Here is a 21,745-nt window from a genome sequence, read left to right as displayed (position 1 = left end):
GGTCGACCCACCACAATACTGTGTTGAAAATTAGACCTGCCTTATTCCTTCTACATGTCAGTGTTAAGATCTATCTAGCAATGTAGTAGTCTGTGTTTCCTTCCAGTGGTTTGAGTATTTACTAGTTTAGACAGAATTCTGGGATCTTGGAGAAGGGAGACCTGAACTTTGTTTTGATGTAAGCAATGTCCAGAATGTGTGCAATCTTCACTATAAGTACTAAGGATGATAGGGTGGAATTTAAATTTGGTCTGTTTGGTTTTCTGTGTTACTCGTTCTAGAGAGGATAATGAAAATTGGACTTGCGTGTGTTAATAGAATAAGACAAGTGCTTTTAGAGTAGTTTCACTGGTCTGATAGAATTACAGAGCTACGGACGCTTTAGGTTTGTTTGTAAATAGCAAGAATCAAGCAGTGTAAGAAAATAAAATATTATTTTGGAAAAGTTCAGGTAAGTAAATTTTTCTTCCTCTTTCAAGCTTTGTTCATCATTCCTTGGCTTCTAATGGTGGAATTATGTCAGGATGTTTTAGCCATGAAAGCTGTTACCTAGAGAGACTGAAGTTTCTGTAGTGTTATGTCTAAATGAAAATATGAAACTTAATGATTGAAGATGAGAAAGTAGGTAAATTACCACACAAATTGCATAAATCATCTCACAGATAGCAAGTCTTCATTACATTATGCTATCTTGGTTGTAAACACATGGCGGTTTGTTGGTCTTCTGGCCAAACTGGAAGCACAAGTGTATATTCTAGAAAGGTATGTGTTGCATTAAGAATATCACAGACTATTGTCATGTAAGGTCATACTACTTATTAAGGAGAGAAGAAAGAAGACACTAAAGAGAGGTTTTTTGCAAGACTTGTGATTTGTAATTCTCTATCCTGAAGATGATCATGAAATACTGGCATAGATATGGAAAGGAGGGGAGGAGAGAAAGGCAGTGGTAGAAGGAAAATTTCTTGAAACAGAAGACTAAGAGAAACAAGTTCTATATTTTCTGGTATCACACAGCTGACATTCTTTTTGGGGTGATGGGTTTTTGAGAGACCTTTCTGTCTGTGAGTACCTTTTTAATAGGCTTTAACATCCAGGTGAGGCATGCAAAACTTGGCAAATGATTGGTATGGTTTGATTGCATTGGACACATTAAAAATTTTGGAAAGTGTACAAACACTAAAGCTGGGTGCAGCTGCTGGAATCATTATTTTGAGGAGATATTGCGCACTTCAGTCTGACCTCAATTTGCAGTATTCCAAGCCATTTTTCTTTTCTGAATGCACCTGAATGGAGCTTTTGTCAAATAACAGCGACATGTTAAATACAGGCATTCAAGAAAGGAAGTGGAAAATAGTTTTGGCAGGGAGAGGCTTTTCTGAAAGAATGGAGTTGGATCTAGATAACACTGTAATAACGAGGTAATTGGCTTGCGCATTTCTTCTAGCAGAAGCCTACACACAAAAGAAATTGATGATTGTACACATGACTCAAGCTCTGAGACTATGAGTATTATTTAGAGGGGGATTTCAGGGCATGTTGTTGTTATGGAAAAGTTTTCACCATTGAGTGGTTGGTTAGGCAAATCAACTGATATAAGTGTAATCCAGATCTGAATGGAAATCTAATAAACGTTCTGCCTTCAGGACTGGGAAAAATCTGAAAAGGGCATAGCAGACTCCCTGGAGAAGCTAAGATCATTCAAAAAAAAGCTTTCTCAGCCTTTACCAGAACACCATGATGAGTTGCATGCAGAGCAGATTCGTTGCAAGGTAAAGTGCATGTTCTCTGTTGACTGTCGTCTTATCTTTGCCTGCCTTTGTGCAGTAACCTCTTCTATTGTTAATAGGCTTCACATTAGTGATGTGCAAATCAGTCAGCCATCCCTGTAACAGAAACTATCCCTGTAATATTTGGTCATCATAATACCTGAGTGATCTCACTGTAATGTGAATCCCTCAGGTTAAATATAGATCTGCTCAAAGTGAAAGACCAGGGTCAGAAAAGTAGTGTAGAAGCACTAACTACTGATGTGTTTTCACTACAGAAATTCTAACCAAAAATGTAAACTCATGGTATCTAAACTGATGGTTTATTACTTTTTATTTGAGGAGAGATTACTGGGGAGGTCTTAGATACCACTTCTATCCTATATTCTTTTCAGTTTAGAAATGAATTACAACTTGAAAATATTTTCAGTACAGGGAAGTCTAAGCCAATACTTGGAATTCTCAAATACCTTTGAACTTTAGAGAGATTTGAGTAGTATATTAGTTTGTGATGACTTGTTACAAGACTGACATATTACCTGTTGGGGATTTACTTCTCTAATAAATGAAAATACTGTTATGTGCGGGGTTGGTGTTTTTCTTTTAAATGGGGCTGAAACAGTCTGCTTGAAATTGTGGGTCTGCTTCTGAGCTTTAATTCAGCAGCATAGCGACACTTGTCTTCGTGCTTCTCTACATTCAGATTTTTATTTGTTAGCAAACTGGTCCTTTTTCCTTCTGAACTTCTTTAAGGAGTTGGAAAATGCTGTAGAAGGATGGACAGATGACCTTGCACACCTCTCTTCGCTGAAGGAGTCCCTGTCTGTATATATCAGTGCAGATGATGTCTCAGTCCTCAGTGAGCGCATAGAGCTTCTGCACAGACAGTGGGAGGAGCTGTGCCACCAGGCAAGTACTAATACTGAGTATTGATATGAGTATGCACATTACAAAAGTGTTGGGAGAAAAATTGAATGCAAGTGACAGCTTCTAAAAAAAGATGCATGAAAGCACATGTAGATTCAAAACAACTTGTGCTGAATCAGGGAAAATGAGCATTGAAATGCTTCCTTCAGTTATTGCTAGCATTTCTAGATCTCTTGAACTTTGTCATGGCCCTGAGGTCATATTTATACAGCTTTGAAAAAACAACGAAGTGATACTGTGTGTTGTTACACTGTGACATGGCTTGGCTAGGAAAAACACAGAAGTAATACAGTTTACTGTGCTTTGGTGAAGGAGCTGTGGTCAGAAAGGATGTCCCCTTCCAGCTCTGTTGTACCTTCAGTTCTGCTGATAGCTTCTGCTTCTTCAGACGTTGTTTGCATTTCTGTTGGTCTGAGGATGACTTGTCTGCAAAACGAAGAGTATTGTTTGAATTTTCAGGTGAAACATACTATTAGTGTGCTTCTTTCCTCCATTTTGCACTTAGAAATTCAGGTAGTGGAGTCTCCCTCACACAGCTTTTCAGATTATCCTCATGTTATTTCTGTGGTTAAGTAGCGATTACAGTCCAGATATACCAGGGCTAACTTTGAAATAGTTATCTCATGTAAGGTACCTGTGAAAGCTTCAAAAACACCCCTAAAGCAGGAAAAATGCTTCACAATCAACAGCACAGAACTCGTTATGAGGGATTTGCATTCGAATGAGCCAGTGTAGATACATCTAAAACTATGGTGCAGTCACTGCATGTATGTTTATGGTAAAGGAGGGAGCCAAGTAAAAAGGTTTTGTCTTAGTTTTGTGCATACTGAGTATTTCAGGATTTAACCTAGTACAGTACTTTGTTCAACCATTGCTTATACCCAGAAAGCTGCCAGGAAGTTTAGAACCGCAAAAGGGAAATGTGAGATGACATGTATGCCCCTTTTAAACCTAACATGGTAGTTAAAGAGCACATCACTTTTGTTGATGAAAGAGCGGATGCAGACTTCATCTTAGCTGAAATGCTGATATAAGGTCAGAAATGATGCAGATTACAATAGTGAGGAAGTAAGTAGTTGTACAAGTGTCTGAAACTGGAGAGATTGCTTTGTTGCTCACACTCTGCTGCTATTTTGATTTCAGTGTCCATCTTTGTCTGTTACTATTCATAGTCTGAGATGGTACCACTGCTATAGCAATTTCAGAGAATTGTAGAATGGCTAAGGTTGGAAAGGGTCTTAAGATCATCTCCAGTTTTCTTTAATGGCAAGAATGTGCCTGGAACACTTCTGCAGGGCCGGATGAGTTCACATTGAGGCACAAAGTGTTTCAAGCATCTCTTAAATGCATTTACTATTTTGTTTCTGCTTACTCTCTGCAAATGTCTTAAGGTATCCTTACGTCGACAACAAGTTACTGAGAGGCTGAATGAGTGGGCTGTCTTCAGTGAGAAGAACAAGGAACTCTGTGAATGGCTGACACAAATGGAAAGTAAGGTTTCTCAAAATAGTGACATCCTCATAGAAGAAATGATTGAAAAACTTAAAAAGGTATAGTGCAGTGCATATACACTTACATGCTGTTCTTTACCTGCTTACTTGGTTTGTGTTGAAAATAGGATACTGAATTAGTGGAAATGGATATTTTGCATTGTGCTGTTTATAAGTTCTAGTAAGACTGTGTGTGTGTTGTCTTGCTATGCAGCCTTTCCTATCTTTTTTGAGGTAGGACCTCCCAGGAGATAGAAAATTAAGTGAATGCAGTCAGAGGCATCTAAATGGTTTACTGAATGTCCGATCAGAATTGCCTGCAATGAGTTGAACTATAGCAAATATATATATGTTTTGGTTTGGGTTGTTTTTTGTTTTTTTCTCATTTTTCTGATCAGTCATAGAACCATAGAATACCAAGTTGGAAGGGACCTCAAGGATCTTCTAGTCAAACCTTTCTAAGCAAAGCATGACGTAAACTGCATGTCCCAGCACCCTGTCCAGCCAAATCTTAAAATTTTCCAGTTTTGGGGAATCCACCACTTTCCTGGGGAGATTATGCCAATGGCTGATTTTCCTTATTGTGAAAAATCTTCCTCTTGTGTCCCATTGGAATTGCCCCAGGAGTAACTTGTGCTCATTACCCCTTGTCTTTCCCATGTGACTCCTTGTAAAAAGGGAGTCTCCATCTTCTTTGTAGCCACCCTTTAAATACCTGAAGATGGTGATGAGGTTCCCCTGAGCCTTATTTTCTCTAAATTCAATAAACCCAGTTCTCTCAGCCTTTCTTCACATGGCCTAATATTGATCCCTGGGGGACCCCACTAGTGACAGATTGCCTGCTGGAACAGGAGCTATTCACCACCACCCTCTGGGTACAGCCGGTCAGCTATTTCCCCACCCACTGCACAGACTACTTGTCAAGACCATAATGTGTCAGTAACATGATAAAGATGTTCACAGTTACACATCTAATATTGAAGACGTTGTCTCTGTACTGTATTAGTCACCAGAAAAGCAGCATTTGTTTGTATGGTTCCTTTAGTAGTGTAGAGCAGAGTGTATTCAGAATAAATACCCGATTTCTGATTTCTCTTTACTGTCCAGGATTATCAAGAGGAAATTACTGTAACGCAGAAGAGCAAAATCCAGCTCCAGGAAATGGGAGAGCGACTTGCTAAAGCCAGCCATGAGAGTAAGGCATCAGAGATTGAGTACAAACTTAGCAAGATCAATGACAGGTGGCAACATCTGCTAGATCTTATTGCAGCCAGGTAAACTTTGTTTCTAAGTACTATATGGGACAGATTAATATGCTAGACATCATGATTCTAGAGTCTTTTTATTGTCTGCCTTTTCATCATTAACTGTGAAATTAATTTCTTCTTAACAATCAGAGCATTTCTGTGAAATTAAACTTCCTGTTTTACTGTACCGTACCCGACATAATTCCTCAGTTTCAAAACATTATCTGCAGAAATGACAGGATCAAGTGCAGTTAGTTAGCCTTGCTCCAGTGACATCTTACTTCAGATTAGTGCTTAAAACTGGTTGTAAATGTAGCTTTTCTAAAAAATTCTTGGTGGAGGAATCAAAGCAGTTTATTTGTAGCTTTGGATTTGGAGAAAAGCAGTTCCTAAACTAAATCTTAGGTTTTCTGCCTGATTACTTTCTCACTGATGGAGAAGAGTAACATCAGGTAGATACATGCACATTGGGATTAGCTTCTTTTTACTCAAGGTCAAAAATACAACAGCAGTTTTCATAACTTAAAGAAATACATGATTGTTGTTTGATATGTGAAAAAATTGGTTTATTTGTTTCAGTGCTTTCTGATGAGCTGCGCTACAGCCTCTCTCCCATTACTGACAATAATTTTGTCACAATTTTGCACTTCATAAAATGTACAAATACTTTATATTTCTGTGATGTAAAGACATATGAATTAGTAGTAATTTAGTCCTGTTAGCAGCTAAAGGGCTTGTTTACTTTCGTCATCTATTTTCATCCATTCTTTTTTTCATATGGTTTTATTGCATTCCTGCTCTGAAATCCGTAAGCATGGGAGCAGTAACTTTCACGTAAGCAGAAGCATTCTGGTGGCTCCACCTCCTGTTATAGCGGTTCATTTTAAAGTAATGAACACTGTTTCTTACAGAACAATTAAGGCAGGAAGTGGTGCATTACAGTGGAGGAGCCTGCTGGTTTCAGAGGATGTGATACATCACCAGTTGTTGAACATAAAGTATACTTGCCATATTTTTGTGTTTGTCTTTGGAAACACCTGCTCGGGCAAATGTTCGCTAAATAGGTTCAGAAAATTTGCAGTAAGAAACGATTGCATTCAGAAACTGCAAAACACATCTTTAAAAGATCTGTATTGTTTATTCAGCATTAGAGGTTAGTGTTCCCTCTAGGGACAGGTAAGGATTATGGATTTTGTACAATTCTTGAGGTTGGGAGATATAAACTGCAATACTAGACACCTAAATTTTCTCTTTTCTGTTAGCATGAAGTAGGGTATTTGCTTTTACTTCCAGATTATTTCCACTTAGCTTTCTCAACTAGCATGTGCAGCACGGTTGTATACAGTTAAATATATAATCCTTTCCATTCCAGTGCTTACTGAAGTGAAAAAAAAACACCCAAAACCTGCAAAGTTTGAACATTGCTTTGCTGAACTTGTGAAGTAAATGGTGGAAAGGTTTTATGCTAAGTTATGGAAATTTTACTAGTTCAGCTGTAGCTTAGGCTGAAAGCCCAAGTTTTTGATTAATGTATGTACAAAGTACAGATATGATGTCTAATTCCCACTGGACAAAATGGTTTGCATCCCCCAAGACAATTTTTAGAGACTCTTTATGATATATTGTTATATATGCATTCCTGTTAAAATATTTTAGAGTTTGGAATGTATCATATAACATGATTTTGGCTGCACTTAGCAGTAAAGTCTGCAGTAAATGCAGTTTAATTGTTCAGGTGTTGAGAATAAAATGCATCTTTTCATATTCTGGATCTCTGAAAGCATTAATAAATTATTAGAGTCCGTGTGCTTTTCTGCAAAGCTACAGTCATTCCTTGCTGAGAGCATTTTTCTTAGTGGTTTGTTTCCTACAGCTATGAATGAATAGGAAGTTCTCTATTGAAATGCTTTAGTAATATAGTATAGAATCATAGAATCGTTAGGGTTGGAAAGGACCTTAAGATCATCTAGTTCCAACGGTAATATTCATCCAGTCTGAATATTTACATGTTGATTTTATGCTCTGGAGTGAAACTTCTTCATCCATTTGTATTAATTTTTTTTCTCACATTCTGTTTCCTTACCCACATTTTTAAATCGCCTCTCTGTTCTGAGATCTGTAACTGCAGAGTAGACAGAGAAAGGTAGCTGCATCAGAGACTTTTGTTTCTGACCTTCTGGAACGTTTTCATCCTTTCAGATGTTTTTTTCTGATATGTCACTCCAGTGCAAAAAATGCTGCAGATGTTTACAGCCAGGAAGCAGTGCTACTGTTGCAACTGCTCAGGCTTTGCAAAGAAGGCTTTATTGTATGTGTTTTCATCCCTTCCCCTAGCACTTACAATCCACATTCCTGAGAATCAGTTCTGGCACATGTTGATGAATGCAAGTTTTATTTAGAAACATGACCACTTGTCACCATTCAGTCTCATGTTATCAAGCAACGGCTGCTAGCATTTGTTTGGCGTGCAAAATTTTCTGTACAGTACTCACCAGCAAAGAGAAGTGTGTCCCTTTCCTTCCCCTCACCTAAAGTAGAGTGTTTACAGGCTTTTGGAGTTGAAGTTCTTTTTAATGCTGGAAAATTTCATGGTGGTGGCAGAGGACTTGCATGCTTTGAAGATGGCAGAGGACAACAGCGTGGATTCAGATCTTCCAGACTGTAATTGTGATATTACAAGGCAGGCAGCTATTTTTGTTTGCTTTTGATTGATACTGTTCTTTCTTGAAATCTTGTCTTGTTGGGAAACTAATTGAAATATTGATATGTAGAAATCACTACCTTAGCTAGAAATTCCTGGTTTCTGCTCAGTTTAAAAACAGGTGACAGTGGTAACAGCATACTTCGTTTTGCAGCTGGTACTTTTGGATCCCAGAATAACTCTTTGTTACTGATGCAGACTTAGAACTAGTAAAATCTCTTAGCTGTCTGAAAGAAACTGTTAGACTGGTTTTACTGCTGTTTTTAAATATAAGAGCATGTACACACAAGAGAAAGCAGATTTTGGATTTGCTCACTGTTTCTGTCATCAAAGGGGCATGGCTACAACAAAAAGCAGAGGATAGGAGCTGTAAAGAAAGTATTTCAGACTTACCAAAGCTGGTCTCTCCTTTAAACATTAATTATTGTTTTGTAACTGTGTGTAATACTTGAACTCAGTCTCCATCTCAGGTTTTGGATTCAGCATCTTTTTCTCTCTCTTCACACTATCTTTGCTAGAAGTTTTGCTGTTGTTTTTCAGAGTTCTAGCAATTTAGCCTTTGAAAGGGAAACTGATTTGAAAAGCAAATACAACTGGTATGACTAGTGGCCTGCTACGTAGTACTACTGTACTTTGGACAATAAATTTTTTTAGTCATAAAAATATTATTTTTAAACTGATTTTAAAAAAAAACCAACTTCTTTTAGTAGTGTAATATTTTTTCACTGTTTCATAGAGTGTTTCTGGAAACTTTATTTCCAGTTCCAAGTAGATATTTAAAAAAAATAAATAAAAATTCTGCTTTCTCCTGGCTTTGTGCAGACTTAGCTAACATGCTCTTACTGGCTTTTTTCATGTTGCTTTTAAAGTTTAATATTAGTAACCAGCTGTCTAAATGACTAATGCAGTAGCTATGAGTTCTGTATGATGCACTGTTACGTATTTACAGGATTGTTCCTGTTTAGGTTAAGTGGAATCTAAGGCTGTCTAATTTAGAACTAGTTGATTTAAGCTATTTGTGCTTAATTTCAGCTTGAAGTTGTTCTCCCACTGCCTTTCCTAATTGTAAAATAGACATTAAAGTTATTACTTGCTTGGGGAAACAAAACTACAGTAATTGGAACACAGAAACATAAGCATCATAAGTTCATTCAGATTTTCAGATGAGTTTTTGTCAGTTAACCATAAAGCCAAACAATGCAGTATTTTCTTCTGAGAGTCTTAAGTATTAGCAAAATGTGTCAAGACTGTGTGTGTGTTACATAAGAAACAACTTTTAAAATAACCATGTCATGGCTCCCCTTTTATTTCAGTGCACAATCTTTATTATCAAGGAGAAGAGTTCTCAGTTCTCTTGCAGCAGCATGTATAGTATTGCCACAGAAGTGTGACTATTAAATTATTATAATTATTGGATTAATTAGTGTTTAAACATAATCTTGTAACTAAAATCTCAAAAGGTCAAAAGTACAGTTGGCTAGTGATATCATGTATTTGAATGGGCCAAATTATAAACCATTCAAGTCTCAAAGCAGAGCTTTTAGTTTCATTAGCTTTCAGGCCCTGCCATCGCATGATAATACAGGATTTTGAGCTGTTATATTTTTGAAAGACTTACATTTGTTGCAAACACATTATGGGATTATTTGTACTCAGGTAAGGTATTCAAAGAGATGAAGACCATAGGCATCTGCCAGCTAAAATTGAGAAGGAAAACTCAAGAGATTTGTTCACAGATACATTTTCAGTGCAGCTAGAGGCACAATGCTGTATTGCATTTCAGGCAAAACCCAGCCCAGCATACTCCAAAAAGCACTTGTTTATTTGCTTCTATTTGTACCATGTTATATTAGACTCAGTACAAAAAACAGAACAGTATTAACAGCAAATGTAGCAGAGGGCAGGAAGGGAGTCATCCTTTTTTTTTTGAATTTTTTTTTGGTTTTGTTTCTTTTTTTGTGTTTTTTTTTATTTTTTGTGGGGTTTTTTTCTTCTTTAAAAAACCTTTTGGAATTTAGGTGCAGGGAATTGTGGCAGTTTGGCAGGAGGGCAGGCTTATCAGTAGGTTTTGGGTTTTATTGTAATGTTCTTTTAGTGTGTCATGGTTTTTGTCTGTTTCCTCTCTTGATTAGCTTAGGTCATGTGACTGAAAATATGGCTGGGGTTGCTTTTGTTTTTTTCGCTATGGCAGGGATGTATTCCTCTGCAGTCTTCCTGAGGCAAAGAGGGCACTTTGTAAATGACCAGCCCTCTATCAGGCGTTGCAGGCAAAATACATAATAAAATCCAACACAGAGGTTAGTGTACAATGCAACTGCAGACAAGAAAAACCTGGTCCATAGCTTGGCCTTGCAGATGATAGACTGACACTGTTTCTGCGCTGGGTTGCAGTGATTCATTGTTCCCTTTTCCACTCTAGTATGCCTGCAAAGGATCAGCAGCATTCAGCTTTGAAAAATTAAGCAGAAAATTAACAGGATTTCACTCCTTTTAATTCATGTCAGAGACTGAAAAGTTATATGTGTGTTCAAGAAGAGTGATAACCAATGTTTTTGCTCCCCCAGTGCACAAGTTTTAATTGGTCCAAACCAACAAAGCATTGTATGCACAACCATAAGTGATGAGGAGGTGGTGTCCCCAGACATCAGTTGTTCTCCTAGTATCTCTCCAAGGCTAAACACGTAGCTGTGTTTTGTGATAACTTGTTGATGGGGGCTGGGATAGTCTTTTAGCATTGTGTTGACTTCAGTCCCTTCATAGCCAGATTTTCAGCTTGCCCAGATTTTTAACAATTACCAAGATTTTTTTTTCAGATCACAGCCATTCAGTTGTTGGTTATGAGACTGGCAAGGAAGATGCATTGGAACTGTTCTTAAGCATGTTTGATTGTACCATCTGTGATCTAAAGAGAGGGCTAGAAAAAGACAAAAACTTTGAAAAAAAAAAAAACAACTTTTAAGTTTTTTAAGTTGGTGCTAAGATCTCTGCATTTCTCCTTGGTCAGAAAATGACACCCTTGTTAGTCTCTTAATGGTCAACTACAACTATGAATATAAATATGGAAGCACTTGATAATTTTGCTGGTTATTATTACAGAAAAAATGTGAATTGATCTGTTTGAATTATAGGATAGTTAAGTGGCATTTTGTTTGTTTGGCGAACCTAGCAGTCTTGTATTTTTCAACCTGATTTAGTCAATCTGTTGAAACACTTATGTGGAAGAGCAGTAGAAGCATAAAACAGAATCTTACTCAAAATTGTTTGTGATACTGCATAAGTAGAAAAGAAAAACACTTGGAAGCAATATAAGATTCCACTAATATTATATATTGTGGATATATATAAAATATATATAATCGTATATTATATAATGTGGAGATGGGAAGGACGGAATTACTGACAGATGTTTTTGCAGCTGAAACAGGCTGAAGGAAAAAATGTTGAGATAGTATGAAGGTTTAGTCAATTTTTCCTCACTCTGTAAGCTTAATGTTCACTTGAATAGAAAAAACCCACTATTTAATTTTTCCTGGCCATTCCTGTTGCAGGGTCAGGTTCTCAAGAAAAATACTACTTAGAAGTCACCATGCAATTACATTCCAATTTAATCTGTTTAAATCTGAAGAAGTCCGTTAAGACCAAGAACAACTTAAAGCAGCCCTTGAGATTCAGGATTTCTCACGAAGTCAGCTGGATTTCTCCTCAAAAACTTATTTATTCAAAGACTGAGTCTTCTCACTTGAACAAGTTTTCCTCAGATGTGGTAGATGCCCCATTCAAGGTCAGGTTGTACAGGTCTCTGAGCAACCTGATCTACTTGAAGATGTCCCTGCTCACTGCACAGTTTGACTAGATGACCTTCAAAGGTTCCTTCCAAGCCAAAGTATTCTATGATACCTAGTACAATGCTTAGAAATCACTGGGGTGAAAAAGGTCTTTTCACTCAGTGCACTCTACCATCCGTACTAGTTAAATGGATAAGTTATTTGTAGTCTAAGATGAACTTTTGTCATCTGTTGGTTAAATAAACAACTTTTAAATTAAAATTAAAAAGTTCTCCTTTCTTAACAAGCATTTAACTCAACTGATGAAGGTACAGAAGCTTTGAAAATATTTTCTGGTATTCGTAAGCTCTTAATTTTATTTAACCAGAACCTATGCATGCAGGACTATTCGTACATATAATGTACTTCTGTTACATATTAAAGGAAGACTTCAAAACAGAATTTGCTATCTAAGTTAGGTTTCTCTGAAAACTTCTTGAAACACGTGATGTGGGATTTCTCCTTCAGGGTGTACTTATGCTGCTGTTTCTTTTACTTTTCAGGATAAAGAAGTTGAAGGAGACCCTGGTTGCAGTACAGCAGCTGGATAAAAATATGAATAGCCTAAGGACATGGCTTGCCCACATTGAATCAGAGCTATCTAAACCTATCGTCTATGAAACTTGTGACTCTGAGGAGATACAAAGGAAGCTAAATGAACAGCAGGTAAAATACAACACACTTATCAGGTGCACAATGACATAGGGAGAACCAAAGTAGAGAGTCCTTGGGCTGCCTGTACCCAGCTCAATGCTGATAGGGCATGAGGCAAAGAAGTATTAAATATCAAGGCAAGTGGTACTTACTGTGTCACTTATAGAGCCTTCTGCTGGCTTTGACATCGAATCCACCGGGAGCTGATTGACCTTTCTGAGAAAGGTAAGGCACCCAGAGATATAACCTGAACGATTTATTGCAATTGTTCTTCCTTTGGGGTTTGCGGTTTTTGTTTGTTTTGAATTGTCTGTTCCCAGAGGCAAAACTGACACCTATTAGGCCTTGCAAATTTTGCACATGCTTGAAAATGACTACTTTTTAGCAACCTTTCTAACTCAGTTTTATTTTGCAGCTTGTTTGAGAATCACTTTGCACGCAAAGATGCATGAGCTATACATGTGAAGTTAAAATTGGTTGGTTTATAGCACACAAAGACCTTTATGCAATGCTAGAACAAAATAGTCAACACTGGGCAGAAGATGTTAGAGCAGCCAGGGTTTGGCATTAAAACTAGTGTTACTCCTAAGAAGGTTTACTGTACTTTCTCTTTCCTGTCCCACTTCTCTCCTCAGTGCAGTTTTACCTAGAAGCACATTGCTGGGGAGGACTCTTGTTCTGTTGTGTTCCTGTTGGCTATTGGCAAAGATACCATCCTGGTGCATCAGTGCAGATCAGTTAGATGCTCTCCTGAGTTCTTTCTGCAAAGGAGAAAGAAATGCGTGGGAAGAGGAGTGCCAGAATATTGTGGGGATAATTCATTTATGAAGTGTGCAAACTTTAGTTCTTTTTAAGCTAAGTGTGAGACTGAAACCTCTCAGAGTTCTCACCAGCACCCAAACTGATTTTGTACATGGCTGTGTAGAATTGCTTGTTAATATTATATATATAATTCACATGGGGATAATAATTTATAACACAAAAACCTCACTAATTGTGGTAGTTTTGAGACAGTAAAGTGCTGGGCAGGGCTAAATATTACTATCAACAAGGTAGATACATACTTGAGATTTTTTTAGTAGCATCCCCCAGTTTGTTAAACCTACTTCTTATGGGACTTATTCTAGGCACAGAGACTGGTGTATCTCTGCCTTCTGCTGTTGCCTTTTGGTGATCCACACACAGTGATGGTGTGTAGTAATATTCTGTGGAAGTGGGAGGGGTTTAATTTGAACTCCAAAGAGGAGAAATAGAGGTGAATCTTACCCTGGGAGGATTCCATGTTTGGAAACCTGATGATAATTTGATTTGGTAACACTGCAAGCCATGATTATCATAATAATTAAGAAACTCCATCCACCTTCAATAGATGGCAACCAGTAGCTTTTATAAGTTGGAAGCTCTGTCACTATCCACCACATGTCAGAAGGCCAGTACATTGGCCGCTTTCTCAATTATTTCATCCCTCTTTTGTCTTGCTTTAGTGATCTTATGTTTTCTTCCATGTTTGATCTTCCATTGATGTCCTGCTCAGTACTGCTACCAGTTGTTCCTATACAAGATTACATTAAAACATTATGCTGTGAAAGAGGAAGGCCAAGTTCCATTCTGTATCTCCATTACCTACTTCTCAGCCTCTGCTTTAACCAAGAATCAGCTTTGCAGATTGCTGGTCTCTGTAGTGAAGTGAAAGATACAGTTAAAGCTGGATATCCTGGGGAAAGTAGGGTAACTTCACTGCAGTATTTCCCTAGGGTCACAAACTGCATTTCAAGGTTTACTTGTTTGTTTACTTCTCAGTCTGTTTACCCTTGAAATGTAGAGAAAAGGGTATCCTTTTGAGTTGATAAAGGAAAAAAAAAAATCTCTATGTGGGTGACAGCAGTGCGTAAAAGTGATGTTCCTTTGTGAACTAACTTGAAGGCTAAATGTTCTCTAGCAAAGAAAATTTTAAAATCTGGGAAAGAAATATAAGGCTATGATGGGAAAAAAAAACCCAACCCTGTAGATATTGCTTGTAGAAAGGCTCTGTAGGTGAATAAAGAAGTTTAATTTTTAGGAATCCTCATGATCACCAACCAGCAGTTCTGACTACTGCTGTACCCCAAAGCAGCAGAGAGGAGATTATGTTACCTGAACTTGCTTAACCTCAAGTCTCATAGCTGTCTGGAGTATATGTTTCACAGAGTATTGCATCTGTTTATAGTGTACACCCTTACATAACATTTCAGGGTGGGTTGAAAGAAGAATAAGCACTTGGACATCATGATGAAGGAATATTTTTCAAGGCAAGTGAAAGTGAAAGGGCCAGGTCTGAGAAAGAAAACACTGTGATTTTTCACTTGATGGTTTCGTGTAGATGTTTACAAACTAGCCTTCTGTTTCATGGATAAGAAGGGGGAAATAAATTACTTCACTGAGTGCGACCTCAGTTATTACAAACAACCAAATCAGATGGTTGATTCAAGTTGATCTTCTTCAACTTCAGACTTGTTGAGGTTTTTAGATTCTATGTTTATATACCATTTCCTGCTGGAAGATATTGTCAGAGCATCATATTAATCATTGTAAGAAAAGTTCTCTAGTTAGACCTTAAATGTATGTAGACACAGTATGTTGAGACAATTTTTCCCTTTGCATGTTATAGTTGACTTCACTAGCAAAACTATAAAAAGCAGTTTATCTCTGTTCATCCTCAAGCTGCCAAGTTCTTGTTCTCCAAAATAAACTTCCACATCTCTAATTGCCCTAATAGTTCTTTTCTTCACCTGAATCTGAAGTGAACATAGTATTCCAGATGCAGTATATCACTTTCTGGTGTAGTTGCATTAGTGCTTCTTTGTTACTATTGAAATTATGTTGTCTTGGCTTTGTTATTGTTCATCCTTATTTTTCTAATATTCTGATGATTCATTGCAAATGTAGGCAGAAGTCAAGCAGGGTTTCTTTTCCTTGCACTCAACCAACAGCAATAGCTGATTATTTCTGTGGCTTAACTTGAACTGTAGTTCAAAACTGAAGCTGAGACAATGCTTCAAGAGGAAACATTATCGTCAGTGTAGAACAAGCAATTGAAACCAAGAAACTGACAGAAAGACTAATACTGATCACGTGAGTGCTAGGACAGTGTAAGTGCATTTTCTGAAGCTGTCCTCAATTTTCCCTTTCCAATGAAAATGCCATAGAATTGGAATGTTTAAGGAAGAAATATCTCCTACTAGAGATGTACTGTTCAACATGTGCTGCTGCCAATCTACATGTCAAACATGCCACTTTGTGGCTAGTTCACAAAGGGTACCTCGACTAAACCCTTGCAATAGATAAGAATATATTTACTTGTCACACCTCTCTTACTAACTTCTGCTTTACATTCTCTGAGATAATGGGAAAGGGCTGGGAATAGTTCCACCATTTATTGGTGATGTTGATTAAATGTGTGTGAAAGATGCTCAGCTGAGCATGCAGAGCTCTGGCTGTTTGTCCCAGATAATGGTTTGGTGTTCATAGTCACTGGGAGAGCTGTGCATGCTGCCAGGTTCTCCTGGCCTCATTGATAGCATTGCAACACCTCTTGCATAGGTGCAGTGTCTTAATAGGTACTCATTGGATGTTTTTCTCCTGTTTGCAAGCTTATTAATATTTTTTTTCAAAAAGTAGAAGAGAAATGCATTTGCATTTTTTCATGGTTTGCAGTTTCTTTTAAGAATTAATTCTTCACCTGCAGGAACTTCAAAAGGACATAGAGAAACACAGCACTGGAGTGGCATCTGTTCTCAATCTAAGTGAAGTGCTCCTTCATGACTGTGATGCTTGTGCCACAGAAGCAGAGTGTGACTCTATCCAGCAGGCTACACGCAACCTGGACAGGAGGTGGAGGAACATTTGTGCAATGTCAATGGAAAGACGACTTAAGTAAGTTTAAAATTAATACAAATTAAGATTTCCTTCCACAGACACAAATACAGGATGGGATGCATGTTATAGGGTTGCAGTATGGAATAAAAGGGCGTAAGGGGTCATGAAAAGTTCATACACTGAATAAAAACCGATAGCTGTGTGATTTTGACAGCCATAATGATGTAGGCAAAATTTGGCCAACGCTTTCTACTCTGACCTGACCAGCAGTAATACGTATAACTGTTTGAACTGTACCTACGAAGATCTTTCCTGTATCTTTTTAAGTCACGAGTCTGGTTTCTGTAGTGTTTACACAGTCATATCAAGAGCTCTAGGTAAAGTTTATGATTTTTCAAAATGCCGAATTGAACTTTGTATGATATTTGATCTTGTGGGATATTCTTAACATATATAGTAAAATCTTTCTTATGAAAAAAAAAAAAGTCAAGTTGTGCCACTCTATATCCACAGATTGTGGTCTTTAAGTATTTTTTTACTATTGCCATGGTAATTCTTGTACAATGTATATATATATATATAAAAATTCAGATTATATGTTTTGACAGTGTCTTGAAAATATACAGGCTCTTCATACTTTTGTGTCTAGCAAATTAATTCAGAACTATTTTAAGTTAATGTGGAACTTTACATTGAACTCTGTTTTACTTTTTTGCAATATACACATTTAAGCTATTAATAGATTTTTACCAGTAAGTTAATGAGCTATCAGTATTTAGGATCTTTATGTCAAACTTCAGGTTAAACAACCTATCATCAACAAAGCATAAATTTTGCATGCATCAGGTCCTTTTCTGACCTGCATATCTAGGATTTCATAGAATCATAGTTAGCATTGGAAAGGACCTTAAGATCATATAGTTCCAACCCCCCTTCCATGGGCAGGGATACCACACACTAAACCATGTCACCCAAGACTCCATCCAACCTGGCCTTGAACACTGCCAGGGATGGAGAAAGGGGCATTTGTAAAACATGAATTCTGTATGTCAGGAGAGACAAAGTTCTGCTGTAACACAGCCTGTTCTGGAAAAGATCCTGTTCTTTTGAATAAAGTGGTGTTGAAATTCTGAGGATTTTAGAGACTCAGTATTAAGCTAATTTGATTTCAGAATCAAGAGTCAGCCACTATTTTTACATATTCAATTAAATTAAAATTGGGCTTTTAAAATGTTGGAATAACTTTTAACTTCTTATTTTTGACTAAAAACATGTTTACATTATATACTGAGAGATAACCAGTTGTTGGCAAATGCAGAAAAAAAACATTTGTGCTCTTTGCAATGCAGAATGACTGAGAACTTTGAAATATAGGCTGCAACTCTTTAGCACTCTGTAAGAAAAACTTCTGCAGTTGAAAGTAGTGTAGAATTTCTAATCTCTAAAACCAGCTTAGATACCTACACTGGGACTGTGTTTCAGAAGTTATTTAGCATGTGCTCAGATTTTTAGAGCTCCTATTACATACTTAAAACTTTCTTTTTATACTGATTCCAAAATTAGATGCATTTTAAAAAAGCACCATCATCTTAATCTAGCTTGGCTTGGAATGAGCCAGTTTTCCATGTGGTCTGTTTACCAGCCTGGCTGTCTTGAGTTAGATTAAGAGCCAGCTATTGTCTGGTACAGTGCTAGTTTGCTGTTGTAGATGTTAAAGTTTTATAGGTTATCTGCCCTTCAGTCTGAGTGTTCCCTAATTTTCCATTATCTATTGCAGAATTGAAGAAACATGGCGGCTATGGCAAAAGTTTTTGGATGACTACTCTAGATTTGAAGCCTGGCTAAAAACCTCTGAGATGACAGCTGCTTTCCCGAGCTCCTCTGGTGTGGTTTACACGGTTGCTAAGGAAGAACTCAAGAAATTTGAGGTGATTTATAAAAGTTGAAATTTAATATCTACTGATCACATTGCAGTAGCCAGCTGGTGTTCTTCCTTCCCGTGCACAAGTCACTCAGCAGAGATGCTGTATTAATATGGTGCAGTTGATGATTTTGTAGCTGCCTTCAGTGTCAGGTTTCTACAATGAAAAAACAGTGGAAAGTGGCAACTGAAAATGCTGATAATCCACTCTCACTTGCTGTTTGTTCACCAAAGTTAGTTTTCTCACCTTTTTTATTTCTGCAACTTCTAAATATGTCCAGCCAGAAGGTGCTTCAGAGCCTTCATAAATCTCCCTTCACCGAGTACCTCTTAAAATGCATGCTGCATCTTTTAGCTTTTGCTTTGATTTTAAAACTCCTCTGCTTTCTGCAGTTCTCTGAAACCAGCCCTCAGAACTCTTTTTGTGCAGTGTACAATATCCCTATTTTAGATCCTTATTCCCGAAATTCATGTTCATGCAAGTATTGTTGTATGTCCACATAGTGTCCTCCATGACTTAAAAGTTAAGTGCATTCTTCAAAACTGACAAGCTGTCACTTCAGTCAATGGTTCAGAGTTTGTTACATAACTCCATTGTGTCTACTGCAATGCGATGGCTTGTCTCACAATTACAGTGTGTAGTAACAGTGTATATCTTATGTGTGTAAAGCAGACACACATCACATATGGCTAGTCACAGGTTAAAATAATTTGCTCAGTTTCATATTTACAAGGAATACATCAAGGTGAGAGAGGAAAATATTTTTAATTGTTCAGGCAATTCTGTAAAAAAGGTTCTGTGAAGTATTTGCTGTGAAGGAGAAATGCAAATTTTAAACAATATCTAAGATCAGATAATACTTTTCAGTTTAGTAATTAGTTCAAAACTGTGAAGCACTGATTCAGGTGTTTGACACTCACATTTCTGAAGGTACTGGCCAGGTTTTGTTGCTAAACACTGCCAGACTTCATTATGGTGAGGTAAGTCACCATAGTATAAAAATGTTTGCTTCCTGGACAGAAGTACTCTACTTCAGACCTCCTTCCCATTGTCCATTTATTCAGTGATCAGGATCTAAGTCTGTTCAGTGAATCTCTGTGTGAGAAACAGTACCAAAAATGTCTCTGCTGTCTGATTTTTACTGATGCAACTTTGCCCCGTCTGTTTCATTGACTTCAGCCTTTATGGTGATATTCCCTCTTCTACAGACCTGTGGAATTTTTACTGTCTGCAGAGTGTCAGCAGGATCTAGCTGTAAGAGAACAGTTTAGCAGCCTCTCCAGAAGCCTGCTTTCCATGAAGTTTGGTTCCTTCTCTTTTTAATTTTTTTATTTTCTTTTTAATCTGAGCACCTAGTTTCTACGCCTACCAAAAAGCAGGAATTCCAGCAGCAAAAGTTGTGTTCAAATTCAGTGGAATTCAGCAACTTCACTGTGAAGTCAGTATAAAGTCAGCCACATATACATAACTGAAGCAGGTTTCTGCTTCATCTAGACATTTTTCTCTAATTTTATTTTCCCCTGCATGTAAGAGCATTTCAGTTCCTGAGCATATTGGTCAGATATGGCTCTCACTGGCCTCACTGTACAAAATCAGACTCTTTCCGGTAGTTTATGGAGAAATGAAAACAGGTTACAGGAAGGAACACAACAGATGAATTCTTGTGTAGCTGAGCTGAAGAACTGGAAGACAAATACACAGCTGTTCTTTTACTGGATGAGGCTTGGTAACAGGTGAAACAACAACTGCACACTTTAAGATTTCATGATGCTAGTAAATATAGTCGTATTTGTGCCTCTGGTATGAGAATTGCCTCCTTGTGCAATTTTAAATGAATTCTGTTCTGTTGTGCATTTCACTCCAGTTGCATGTCCATTTTCTCCTTGTTGGTTGTCCCCTACTCAATTTAATGGGCACTTAATGAAGGGAATAGTTATATTGAGAGCATTCTACAGTTAGATGTTTTAAATTTTTTTCAGACCAGCTTCTTTATTGTCTCTGGTAGTAGAGCAGAAATGTGCTTATTTCATTTTTAGCTTTGACTGGTACAACATGAAGAATATATATTGTTTATGTAGAAATCTCATGTATTGGCTGATTTGAATTAAAATTTCTGTACAGAAGTATATTACCTATTCCATTTGTCCAGTTCTTAGTTTTGGGAGGGATTGCTTTTATTTGCATTGTGAGGAATATCAGAGAGCAAGTTTGTAGAACTATAATGGTAGACAAAACCTACTTGTATTCAAAAGCGTAGTCTATATTTTTAAGTCTTCATTAGATTTATTGCTTTTTTATTTCTGTGACAACATGAAAATGAGTAGTTTTTAAAAAAATATTATTATTATTATTATTATTATTATTATTATTATTATTATTGAAGGGATTAATTCAGTCATCTCCTTACAAGGTGTTTTTTCCAACTTACTTTGTGATTGCTAGTCACAACATGAAACTCACAGGCTATCACCTACTGTTTCTGGTCCCCAGCTGGGTGGCTGAGGCTTTTGACACAATAGATGAAGCACCAAACGTACGTGAAGCAGACACTTGCCTAGGCATAAATTGGTATAGATGTTCATGAAATTTTCTTATTATGAAAATTGAAAGACAAAACTTACTTGTATACCAGTATACTGAAGATAGAGGTTATTTCTTCAGTGCCATTTTTTGCCTTTTTTTTTTTTTTTAAGTTGGAATAAACAATTCTTCAATCTCTTCAACATTTGCGCTTTAGCAATCCAGTGAAGCCGCAGGAATCTTGGATTTTGGATCTTTTTTTTTATGTTTCATATTCGTTGTGTTTCTGTTCTTGAATGCAAAGGCGTATGATTGAGTAGAAAGGAGAGCCTAGGGAGGGGGTTTGTGTTGATTTTGCTGTTGTAGTGGGTATTCATGTTGCAATTTCTCATTCAGTGAACGATGTTTGGTTTTTAAACTCTTTCTTCTCCCCCCATTTTAATTAGAAGGCAGACTCTCAGTAGGATAGCCATCAGGAATATCGGTATTCACAGCAAAATCTCTCGGCTACCACAGGTCGGAGTGTAGAAGTAGGATCAAAATAAAGGGGCGTATGTATATATATCCTGATTTCAATAATTAAAAATCTGATGGTGTCTTTTGTATGTGTGTATTACTTTAGGCTTTTCAGAGACAAGTGCATGAAAGTCTGACTCAGCTGGAACTGATCAATAAACAATATCGCCGCCTGGCCCGAGAGAACCGCACTGACTCTGACTGCAGCCTCAAGGAAATGGTTCATGAAGGGAACCAGAGATGGGACAACTTACAAAAGCGAGTTACCTCCATCCTTCGCAGGCTAAAAGTATTTTTCCATTTTTAAGCCCTTCAGTTTC

At 37.3% G+C, this 21,745-nt stretch overlaps 1 protein-coding gene across 17 annotated transcripts in view; it reads left to right on the top strand.

Annotated features, from left to right (window-relative positions):
* SYNE1 (spectrin repeat containing nuclear envelope protein 1) overlaps nucleotides 1-21,745 on the top strand; it is a 291,594-nt gene that overhangs the window by 248,584 nt on the left and 21,265 nt on the right. For all 17 annotated transcript variants that reach the window (XM_057405922.1, XM_057405914.1, XM_057405992.1 and 14 more), the window contains 8 exons: nucleotides 1,647-1,772; nucleotides 2,523-2,678; nucleotides 4,088-4,246; nucleotides 5,294-5,460; nucleotides 12,462-12,624; nucleotides 16,337-16,524; nucleotides 18,245-18,395; nucleotides 21,532-21,714. In XM_057405922.1, the coding sequence (XP_057261905.1) occupies nucleotides 1,647-1,772; nucleotides 2,523-2,678; nucleotides 4,088-4,246; nucleotides 5,294-5,460; nucleotides 12,462-12,624; nucleotides 16,337-16,524; nucleotides 18,245-18,395; nucleotides 21,532-21,714 (1,293 nt within the window). The remainder of the gene's footprint in view (nucleotides 1-1,646; nucleotides 1,773-2,522; nucleotides 2,679-4,087; nucleotides 4,247-5,293; nucleotides 5,461-12,461; nucleotides 12,625-16,336; nucleotides 16,525-18,244; nucleotides 18,396-21,531; nucleotides 21,715-21,745) is intronic.

The sequence above is a fragment of the Pezoporus wallicus genome, unplaced genomic scaffold (assembly GCF_028554395.1).
Source record: "Pezoporus wallicus isolate ANWC-B61680 ecotype Strahan unplaced genomic scaffold, APGP_CSIRO_Pwel_v1 contig_3817, whole genome shotgun sequence".
Classification (NCBI taxonomy): Eukaryota; Metazoa; Chordata; class Aves; order Psittaciformes; family Psittacidae; genus Pezoporus; species Pezoporus wallicus.
This window is presented reverse-complemented; position numbering and strand designations above follow the sequence as displayed.